The sequence below is a fragment of the Scyliorhinus torazame genome, chromosome 11, assembly GCF_047496885.1.
Source record: "Scyliorhinus torazame isolate Kashiwa2021f chromosome 11, sScyTor2.1, whole genome shotgun sequence".
Taxonomy (NCBI): domain Eukaryota; kingdom Metazoa; phylum Chordata; class Chondrichthyes; order Carcharhiniformes; family Scyliorhinidae; genus Scyliorhinus; species Scyliorhinus torazame.
Genome location: NC_092717.1, coordinates 74478798 through 74490037, shown reverse-complemented (window position 1 = coordinate 74490037; position 11240 = coordinate 74478798). Strand labels below are relative to the sequence as shown.

At 46.9% G+C, this 11240-nt stretch overlaps 1 protein-coding gene across 1 annotated transcript; it reads left to right on the top strand.

Annotated features, from left to right (window-relative positions):
• The first annotated feature begins 1301 nt into the window (after window positions 1-1301).
• aard (alanine and arginine rich domain containing protein) lies at window positions 1302-4036 on the top strand. The gene is made up of 2 exons (XM_072467414.1): window positions 1302-1793; window positions 3666-4036. Exons 1-2 carry the CDS (start codon window positions 1590-1592, stop codon window positions 3888-3890), a joined length of 429 nt encoding a protein of 142 aa, XP_072323515.1. The 5' UTR covers window positions 1302-1589; the 3' UTR covers window positions 3891-4036.
• The last annotated feature ends 7204 nt before the right edge of the window (window positions 4037-11240 follow it).

Below are 11240 nucleotides of genomic sequence, written 5' to 3'. Positions count from 1 at the left end.
TATGATGTGGGAAAAAACGTTTTCACATAACAAGTGGTTGGAGTCTGGAATGCACACCTGGTAGTGTGGTGGAGGCAGGTTCAATTGAGTGGCACAGTGGTTAGCACTGTTGCCTCACGGCATCAGAGACTTGGGTTCGATTCTGACCTTGGGTTACTGTGGAGTTTACATGTTCTTCCTGTGTCTGCATGGTTTTCCTCCAGGTGCTCCAATTTCCTCCCCGAGTGCAAAGATGTGCAGGTTAGGGGGTTTGGCCATGCTAAATGACCCCTTAGTGTCCAAAGGTTAGGTGAGGTTACGGGGATAGAGCATGGGAGTGGGCCGAGGTAGGGTGCTCTTTCGAATGGTCAGTGTAGACTCGATGAGCTGAATGGCCTCCTTCTGCACTGTTGGGATTCTATGAGGTAATCGAGAGGGCATTAGATGAATACTTGAATAGAAACAATGCACAGGGGTACTGCAAAAGACAGGGGAATGAATGGTGCAAATCACAAAGCTCGATTGGAGAGCCGGGGCAGACACGATGGGCTGAATGGCCTCCTGCGCCGTAACAATTCTGGGATTCTGAAGATTTGAAATAATTAAACTGGCATTCAGTCAACCGATGACAGCAGGGTGAAAGCAGACATGGATGGGGAGAGCAGTGACCTCTCGTTAAAATCCAGCAGAGTGAAATCTGAGGGGACTGGGGGGCCGGCGAGGAATGCAGTGGCTAGATTCCTTTGTTGTGTAAATGAGATAAGGATATTGTCCCTGGACACGATTCTGGCACACCCCAGGGGATGCCAATCTCTCTTCTCTCTCAGTTACACTCTGCACGCCTGCCTGTGCGCATCAGTGACTGACTAAAGATTAACACCGCGAACTGGGCTGGGCCAGACTTTCTCACCGTTACCGAAAGGGGAAATTCAAAAAATACGAGAGTTTTAGAAATAAATCACTCAGACCCGCTCAAATAGCAACACCCGAGTAATAAACACTTTAAACCAAGCCCTGCTTTGTGTCAGAGCTCGCCTCCCCCAGCAACAGGAGACCAGTCTCAAAACTGTCGGTGCTTGGTTGCATTAGATGCAGGCGGTATTAGTGGTGATGTTACTGAAACCGCTCAGTGCAACTTTCCCCAGGAATTCCCAATGTTTCCATCCACTGCAGGTTCTCGTGTGTGTCTGCTGATCGGGAGCAGCAGTAACCAGGAGAGGAGATGGGAGCTTGTTCATTGTGGTTAGAGGCAAGGACAAGCCCACTCCCTCCTCCCCTCGCTTTCTGGGTGAGTGCAGCCGACCATCTGGACAGCGAGTCTTTGTCTCCTCTCCCTCCCGGAGCTTTTCCATAGTAACCATTACAAAGAGGATTGGTCCAGTGGAACGGGGGAAAAAACAAACCTTTCGCTTCCCCTCTGGGTGCTGTAATCGCAGCTACCAAAAGTTAAGAGGCCGAGACTCCACAATCTTGGCACGGGAGGGAACTCCGGGGAGGTTTGCCTCCAATGTAATGCAGCATCTGCAAGCGGCCGCCTCATTGCCGCTTCACTGGGGAGCTGTGTGCATGGCCAGAGCCGGGAGCCATCCCCGCCCGCCACGCCAGCAAACATGAGTAAGGACAGCCAGTACGAGGACAGTGTGTCCAGCATGGTGTTGGAGGGTATCAAGCACAGGCTGCTGAGCGCCTTCCGGGCACCCGCGGCTGCCTGCCACCACCCCGGCTCCTGCACCCTGAGCAGGAACCCAGCAGCAGGCGAGGAGCTCCGCAGAGCCAAAATCGACGGAGCAATCACTTGGCTGCGAACGGAACTGGTGAGGGGAAAGCTTCAATCCTTTAACCCTAAACTCCTACCCCGAGCCAGGACTCCACTTATCTCCCCCGTGTTGTCACTGTGTCTGGCAGGTGCCCTGGGCTGTGCCGGGATCCCATTACCACATCCCACTGGAGACCTACCCACTGCTGCGGAACAAGGGCAAACAAACGGGGTAATTCGCCCCTCCAGTACAGTGACCACCCCCTCTCCGCTTCCGTAGAAGATATGACTGGAAATGTTAACTCTGTTACACTTCCACAGATGGGCGGCGCGGTATCACAGTGGTTAGCACTGTTGCTTCACAGCGCCTGGGTCCCAGGTTCGATTCCCGGCTTGGGTCACTGTCTGTGCGGAGTCTGCACGTTCTCCCCGTGTCTGCGTGGGTTTCCTCCGGGTGCTCCGGTTTCCTCCCACAAGTCCCAAAATACGTGTTGTTAGGTAAATTGGACATTCTGAATTCTCCCTCCGTGTACCCGAACAGGTGCTGGAGTGTGGCGACTAGGGGCTTTTCACAGTAACTTCATTGCAGTGTTAATTTAAGCCTACTTGTGACAATAATAAAGATTATTATTTACATTTATGCTGCCAGACCTACTGAGTTTATCCAGAATATTATGCTTTATGTCACCGAGCTTCAAAGAATCTGAACAATATTCCTTTAGAACTGCTCCCTCCCATGCACAGACTTTCCCTGACATTGCTGGTTTTAAATTAGTCGTTTTTGCCTGTAACTGGAATGAAAGTGTTTACATCCAATTATCTAAAAAATATACACCTGATGACAGCCAGCTCTCAGTACCACCTGCCCGGGCCCTTCCCTCTACATTGTCAAACTGCTGTCTGACACCCAGTACTGGATGAGCGGACCTTTCTCCTAAGTTAATATTGGGAAGACTGAAGCCATTGTCTTCAAACTCCACCACAAACTGCATTCCCTCGCTGCGGACTCCATCCCTCTCCCTGGCGACTGCCTGTGAGGCTGCACCACACAGTTCACCATCATGGCCCCAAGATAAGCCTCTGAGTGCATGTCTGCACCATCACTGTGATCGCCTGTTTCCACCTCCATTAGTACTGTCTGACTCTCTGACCCTGCCTCGGGCTCATCTGCGGCTGAAACCATCATCCATCCCTTTGGTAACTTCTAGACTCGGCTATTCAGCAAACCTGCCTCCCACACGCCATGAATTTGAGATCATCCAAAACTCTGCTGTCCTTGTCCCATTCGCACAACTCCCCTGTGCGCTCTGACTCCTAGTTAACCTGAACCTCGATTTTAAAAATTCTTGTCCTTGTTTTCGAATCAGTCCCTCCCGATGCCTGTCATCTTCTCCAGCCCAGCAATCCTCTGATATAATCCTGCTTCCTTGAGCAGGCCCGGTTTTAATCAGTCCACCATTGACGATCGTATCTTCAGCTGTCAGGGCCCAAGCTCTGGAGCTCGCCACCGCTCAAACCCTCTCCAATTTCCCTCTTTAAGAGTATCCTCAAACTCTACCTATTGGATCAAACTTTCAGGCAGCTGCCCGAATAACTCTTTATTGCTTTCAAACTTTGCTTCGCTCTTGTAAAGGATCTTGTTTTTAAAAATTCTATTGAAGCTATATAAATGCAAGTTATTGTTATTGTGACTTGTCTGTGCTGACTTGGGGGGAGTGTAGATGAGGACTGGTGTGAATGGGGGTTGGCCATCAAGGCCTGATGATGAGCGTGGTGCTGCTGTGATTTTTCAAACCAGTTCTACAATGAAGGGAAGTCCCAAATGGATTTAATGCGGGTTTATCCGAAACGAGGAGCCAGTGCTTTTAAATATCGATAGCTCGGATATGCACATTGTCAGAAGAGGCTGTCTCATCTCTTTGATTTACAGTTGGAGATGCGTTCCCAGGATCGGGAGCTAGCAAAAACCTTGCTGGAGTTAAACAGCGAGATTCAAAAGCTGAGGAGTGAACAGGAATTGTCCAAGAATTCGGGCAGCAGATCCCCATCAGAAATCCAGGGTTTTGAACTTCAAGCTTCTGGGCAACAAGGCAAGGAAGCAGAGCAGGAAATGCTCTGCCCTAAGAGCAGAAAGAAAACTGATCCGATGTGTTAAGGGTGTTTCACACGAAATTAACACCCTGGATCAAAGAACAACGTTATGAAAATCAGATATTCATCTACTTTTTAATAGATGCTGGAGTTTTAGCCATGCTGTAATTCATATAAAGTCTGGCCGAATTAAATAACTTTAATACATGACTTCTGTGGTATTTAAAATGTATCAACGATGTTTAACATTCCGGCACGGACTTTCCCAGACACAATGGGAAATGTCAATGTAATAAACTCGGTGTCAGTCTGGCACATTGGCTTATAGATGTTCTGCTATGTCCGTCCCGCGGTCTAATTTTTAACCATGTTGCCGACGTTGGACTGGGGTGAGCACAGTAAGAAGTCTTACAACACCAGTGGATCGAAACAAACCTGTTGGACTTGAACCTGGTGTTGTAAGACTTCTTGCTGTAATTTTTAACGAGAGGGGCCAACTCTCTTAACAAAGTGTGAACTGCAAAACTGCCGTTGTTGGCGGCAGTGTACCGCCACAAAGCACTACTGCCTGTGCCACCAGTATCAACTCGATGCAGCAACGACAGAGGTGGACGTCCAGGATCGGGCATCGCCCTTCACTTTTACTGTTTTGCTGGGAAGGAACCCATATTAGATCGCGAGAAGTGTGAAATCAGAAAGATCAGCGAACGCTCAGTAGAAACGAGAGCTTTATTTTGGATTACCCGCTCCACCTTAATAAGGCCACTTTTGGTACTGGTTCATGCTCATGAACACGGCAACAATGACAAATATATCTATCTGTAAAAACCTTACATCTGTACACTTTCTTTACCCCCTTCCATTGTCAATTCCAATGTCTATTTATAACGGAAACTGCCTATGTAAACTTTTCATACTGTGACCACACCCTCTAAACTAGGTGCTGCAACACTACACTTGCACAGTGGGCCAAGATTCAAGTAAGATGTCATAGAATTTACAGTGCAGAAGGAAGCCATTCGGCCCATCGAGTCTGCACCGGCCCTTACAAAGAGCACCCTACTCAAGCCCACGTCTCTACCCTATCCCAGTAACCCCCACTTAACCTTTTTGGACACTAAGGGCAATTTAGCATGGCCAATCCACCTAACCCATACATCTTTGGACTGTAGGAGGAAACCGGAGCACCCGGAGGAAACCCATGCAGGCACGGGGAGAACGTGCAGACTCCGCACAGTTAGACTCCCACATGTCAGGGAGATCAACCTGTATATCACTAATAATTTTGAGCCTCTTGGTTCACAGTCTATTTTCACTTCTATTGTTGCGAAACCCTGGGCTAGTGTGCGGTCAATTCCAGCCCCACATGCCCCAGAGTCACAGCACCAGTGAATTAACCAATAATTCTTATAAAATGCACTTGTCTTTGGTCCTTGGCTGCTCAGTCACCAGGTTTGTAAATGTGAACACTATAATGAAATATTCAGCAAATACTCAGCGAATGTGTAGTAGCCTTTCACAACCTGACATTCCCTAATGACAAAGGGAAAAAACTATAACTCACAAAACAAAGTTTTAGCCTGGTCACTCTTTCCTGCATTAACTTTGCTTTAATGTTGCAATCTACTGAGTGAAACATGAAATGAAATTCTTCAGTGCTACACCATGTTAGAAACAAAACTAGGATCCTTCATACGTTTAATGATATGTTACAGAATCTTCTCCAGTATCTTGCTGCCACTTGCCATTTCACACATCATCGGTCCTTGACCATTAAATGTCTTCCAACAGACTGCCAAATTTATGTCAGAAATGTTGCATTTGAACAGTTCTTCTGGGCATTGTAGTTCTTGGAGTCTCACAGAATACAGAAAACTATTGTTAAGAGAAAAAACAACCTCCAAAAATGGAATATAAGATGTTGAGAATGAATTAAGGTATGGAAAATTATTTCTTGATTAGCTGAGTTCAGTTATTGCACATTTACCGTTAAATCAGAAGGGTCTGATCTCAAGTCTAGTGCAGATTTGATCACGTAATTTTGGCTGTCGTTTCACTACAATACTGAACAAATACATCAGCTTAATCCACACCTCCCTCCAGGTGCAGCTTCTCAGAGTCATGCAGGGTTCCTTGGACACCCACAGGGAGGAGAACCAGCAGCTGGACATCCGGGCCATCCACTCAGGTGAACCAGTGTATGTTCAGCCAATCCCAATCCCGTCTGCCTGTGAACCCGTCACCTCCAGCTGCACGGACTGAGGAGCGTGTACTTGCTACATAGCAGGGGACCCAAAGCAGACCTGGGCCTTCCAGGCCTCAGCACTCCAGAGGATGCCTGCCAAAGTCAACAGGACGTAGCAGTGACCAGTCTGCCTCCAACTCTGCTGCAGATGTCTGGGGTTCAGCAAGTTGTAGCGGTAGGGTTAGAAAGATGAAGGAACCTTGATATCACTTTTGGGTCATGGGAGTTCACTTACTGCATATATCATTCTCCTTCCTAAATATATTCGCTGTTCATGCCTATAGTCTCATCATTTGAATGCATCTTGCATATGCATCCATGTGATCTCTTATTGCGAGGGTGACCCAATCTCCCACTCCGTGATCAGCTCCCTCTGTGAGCCTCACATTCATGTCTCCCTGACTCATGCACCCTGATCGGTGCTGGGTCCACTGTTATTTGTGATTTATATTAATGATTTGGATGAGAATTTAGGAGGCATGGTTAGTAAGTTTGCAGATGACACCAAGATTGGTGGCACAGTGGATAGTGAAGAAGGTTATCTAGGATTGCAACGGGATCTTGATCAATTAGGCCAGTGGGCCGACGAATGGCAGATGGAGTTTAATTTAGATAAATGTGAGGTGATGCATTTTGGCAGATCGAATCAGGCCAGGACCTACTCAGTTAATGGTATGGCGTTGGGGAGAGTTATAGAACAAAGAGATCTAGGAGTACAGGTTCATAGCTCCTTGAAGGTGGAGTCGCAGGTGGACAGGGTGGTGAAGAAGGCATTCGGCATGCTTGGTTTCATTGGTCAGAACATTGAATACAGGAGTTGGGTCGTCTTGTTGAAGTTGTACAAGACATTGGTACGGCCACACTTGGAATACTGTGTGCAGTTCTGGTCACCCTATTATAGAAAGGATATTATTAAACTGGAAAGAGTGCGGAAAAGATTTACTAGGATGTTACCGGGACTTGATGGTTTGAGTTATAAGGAGAGGCTGGATAGACTGGGACTTTTTTCCCTGGAGCATAGGAGGCTTAGGGGTGATCTTATAGAGGTCTATAAAATAATGAGGGGCATAGATAAGGTAGATAGTCAACATCTTTTCCCAAAGGTAGGGGAGTCTAAAACTAGAGGGCATAGGTTTAAGGTGAGAGGGGAGAGATTCAGAAGGGCCCAGAGGGGCAATTTCTTCACTCAGAGGGTAGTGAGTGTCTGGAATGGGCTGCCAGATGTAGTAGTAGAGGCGGGTACAATTGTGTCTTTTAAAAAACATTTAGATAGTTACATGGGTAAGATGGGTATAGAGGGTTATGGGCCAAGTGCGGGCAACTGGGTAAAAACTGGGCGGCATGGACTGGTTGGGCCGAAGGGCCTGTTTCCATGCTGTAAACTTCTATGATTCTATGATTCATGTGAGTTACTCATTCCTTGTCTAATGTCAGGGAGATGTGTCAACCTTTTATTGAAAGTGACTGCAAATTGCATTAAGAAGTGATATTCATTAAAAGACACCATGCATTTCAGGGTTGCGCAGTAGCACAGTGGTTAGCACTGTTGCTTCACAACACTAGGGTCCTAAGTTCGATTCCCGGCTTAGATCACTGACTGTGCGGAGTCTACACGTTCTCCCGGTGTCTGCATGGGTTTCCTCCCACAAGTCCCGAAAGACGTGCTGTTAGGTGAATTGGACATTCTGAATTCTCCCTCAGTGTACCCGAACAGGCGCCGGAGTGTGGCGACTAGTGGATTTTCACAGTAACTTCATTTTTCAAAAACCTGGGCTGGGATTCTCCGTTATGCGGCGGGCGGGCGTTCCCGGCGCCGGGGGAGTGGTGTGAACCACTCCGGCGTCGGGCCGCCCGGAAGGTGCGGAATCCTCCGAAGGGCCTCCGCCGGCCGGCGCAAGTTGGCGCATGTGCGGGAGCCCCAGCGTGTTCTGGCATGATCCCAGCGCATGCGCAGGGGGTTTCCTCTCTGCGCCAGCCATGGGGGACCATTACAGCGGCCTGCGCGGAGGGAAAGAGTGCCCCCACGGCACAGGCCCGCCCGCGGATCGGTGGGCCCCAATCGCCAGATCCCCCCCCCCCCCCAAGGACTACGCAGGCCGCCCACAGAGCCAGGTCCCGCCGGTAGGAACCTTGTTTGATCTACCCCGGCGGGACTGGCCGAAAACGGGCGGCCACTCAGCTCATTGCGGAGCGGAGGATCGCTGGGGGGGGCACTGCCAACGGCCCCTGACCGGCGCGATGTGATTCCCGCCTCCGCCAAAAAACCGGCGCCGGAAAATCCGGCGGCGAGGCGTGATTCACGACGCCCCCCGCCGATTCTCCGGCCTGGCGGGGGGTCGGAGAATCCCGCCCAAGATCTTTCTTTTCATTGACTTCCAGGCAAGCATCTGACAGCTAATCAGATATCTCTGGGTGTAAAAATGACCCTCACTGAGGGTCAAAAACAGAAAATGATGGAATTACGTAGCAGGCCTGGAAACAACAAAGGAATGAGAAACAGGATTAATATTTCAGGCTGCTGATCTTTCATTAGAGAGTGTGGGCAGGACATTTGCTTGAGGGCTGCCATGTCCAAACCCCCATTCTATTCTTACCTGTTATTCGCACACGCACATTTGCTGCAAAGGTCAATAGGTAGCGATTAGGAATGGATTTTCCCCCTCCCGAACCAAACAGGTTTGAGTTCCATTGTGATGCCCGCTTTACCACTTTGAATTACACCAGCGATTTGTGGGCGACCTGCAATTATTTAATCCTGTACAGCTCACCTATTCACAATTAGAATCATCACAGGAGAACAACCACAGTAAATTTTATTTGTTTTTTTTCTTTATTCTTTCATGGGTTGCCAGTGATTGGCAAGGCCAGCATTTGTTGCCCATCCTTAACTGTCCTTGAACTGAGTGGCTTGCTAGGCCATTTCAGAGGGTATTTAAGAGTTAACCACATTGCTGTGGGTCTGGAGTCACACGCAGGTCAGACCAGGTAAGGATGGCAGATTTCCTTCCCGAAAGGACAGTAGTGAACCAGATGGTGTTTCACAACAATTGACACTGGTTTCATGGTCATCATTACTGATATATTCCAGAATTATTTGTTGAATTTAAATTCCACCAGCTGACGTGGTGGGATTTGAATCCAGAAGATTAGCCTGGGCCTCTGGATTGCTAGTTTAGTGACATTACTGCACCACCTCAGTTACAATTATTAATTGTAGCTTAATTTCTCACATCTCACATTCCTTTTCTGTGAAGTGGCCTTTTCCAAATTTAGTTACTCATTTGATTTAAAATATGTTAACATAACATAATATCTTGGGGAAGTGACAGCATAATATTTCACACTAATATACAAGAAGAACTTGGCTGGTCCCATGCCATCTTTTTCACATCCTCTTGCTCAAATTGAATATTATTCCTCTACGAATTGTTCCATTTGTACATGCTAACAAACTATGTTATTTGCAGATATGTAACCCTTCCAGCGCACGCTCCATGGGTACATTTCAAAAGCTGGTGTACACAAGAAAGCAATTTGGTTAAAGAACAATTAACTTTGTACACATGTCATCATTGAGAAGTAATCCAGGGGGTTCATGGGGGAGGGGAGACAGCTGACTAGGGCGTAGACATTTTTTTAAACTCAGTGCTGGTGGTGGAGGGAGAGGAGGTGACATTGTGCTCTTGATGTTGGGACTAAATTGCTCCTTTTTGGGACTGACCCATTGTGTTATAGCCAGAATTTTCTGTTCCAATTTCAGGCCAGACCAGCAGGTCTTTTGTAATTTAAATTTTTCTCACCCTTACCCTTGGGTGCACCTGCATCTGCAGGTCCTGTCTTTCTGTCACATACTTCAGTTGTTAAGGCTTATTTCTAAAGTCTGAGTGAAACTTGTACTTCATCGAACAATTTCTCTTAAGCAGGTGCCAAACTATTCAACTAATATTTCTCCTATGTCTTCTCTTATCAATTAGATTTGTCACACTTACCTCCTGCTTTTTTGTAACTCTTACTCATTTTGAAATCTCACTCACTTTTCATTTTGCACTGCTGAAGGGTCAAACTTAAAATGCTGACCTGTCTGTGCTTTCACACAGATAATTGTTTTAGCTGCATGTTTCCAGCATTCTGTGTCTCTGTTACAAATAGATAGAGACATATAGGGCCCATGGTGAGTGGGAGATGGGAATTTAATCATTAAAAATGGATAGCTTGAACCCAGCTGATTGCAAAGGAACTTACTTCTTGTTTAACAGCGACGTAGGTGCCTGAGTAACCTACTCTGCAAAGGGGAGTTTGTGATTACATTGTGTTAATGAGACTCCATTTCTCAAATTTTGGTATCCATTCAGATTTACCACTGGGCATCCAGCTTCCTTTTGGGCTCTGGAAACCTGGCAGCTTAAGGAAGACATGAACTGCCAGCTGCATGAGGTAAATGCTATTTACAGCACTGTTTGCAGACCAGGAGGAATAGGAATGTTTCCCTCAGCAATTCAATCCAATCACCTGCCGAGATGTGCCTATCACCACAATCTGCTAACCTCCCTAATATGCCCCATCTTTCCCTCCTTCTTCATTACCACGCTTCCCATCACCAACCCCCCACTGCCACCATCACTACCACCATACCCCAATCAATCCAATTGTCTGAGGCTATCCCATGGGTTATGAAGTTCTCCTTCTCCTTCCAATAATTTTCTTTCGGCCGTTCCAAAGCGAAGAAATAAATTAATTTATTATGAATCTTCCACATCCTTGGGCCATTCAGTTAATAGATTCATTTTGTAATACAAATCTCTGTAATGTGGGTCTACATGGCAGCCAATCACCTCAAAATGCAAATGAATGAATGAGCAGTTAAACTTTCAGAGTAACTTCATTGCAGTGTAATGTAAGCCTACTTGTGACATTAATAAAGATTATAATTATGATGATTATTATCTATTCTGGTGGTGTTAATTCACAGACAAACGATGGCCAAAACAACTTCCTACACTTCCAAAAATAATGTGATGGGATCTTTTTCCATTCACCGAACAGCCAAAGCATGCCTTGGTAGAAACCTTTGTATAAAATATGGCAGATCTCACAGGTGAGGTATCAGCCCAGCTGATGTGCCTTATCTCTCGCTCTGGCCTTCCCTCTTGATGATACTTTGATAATCGT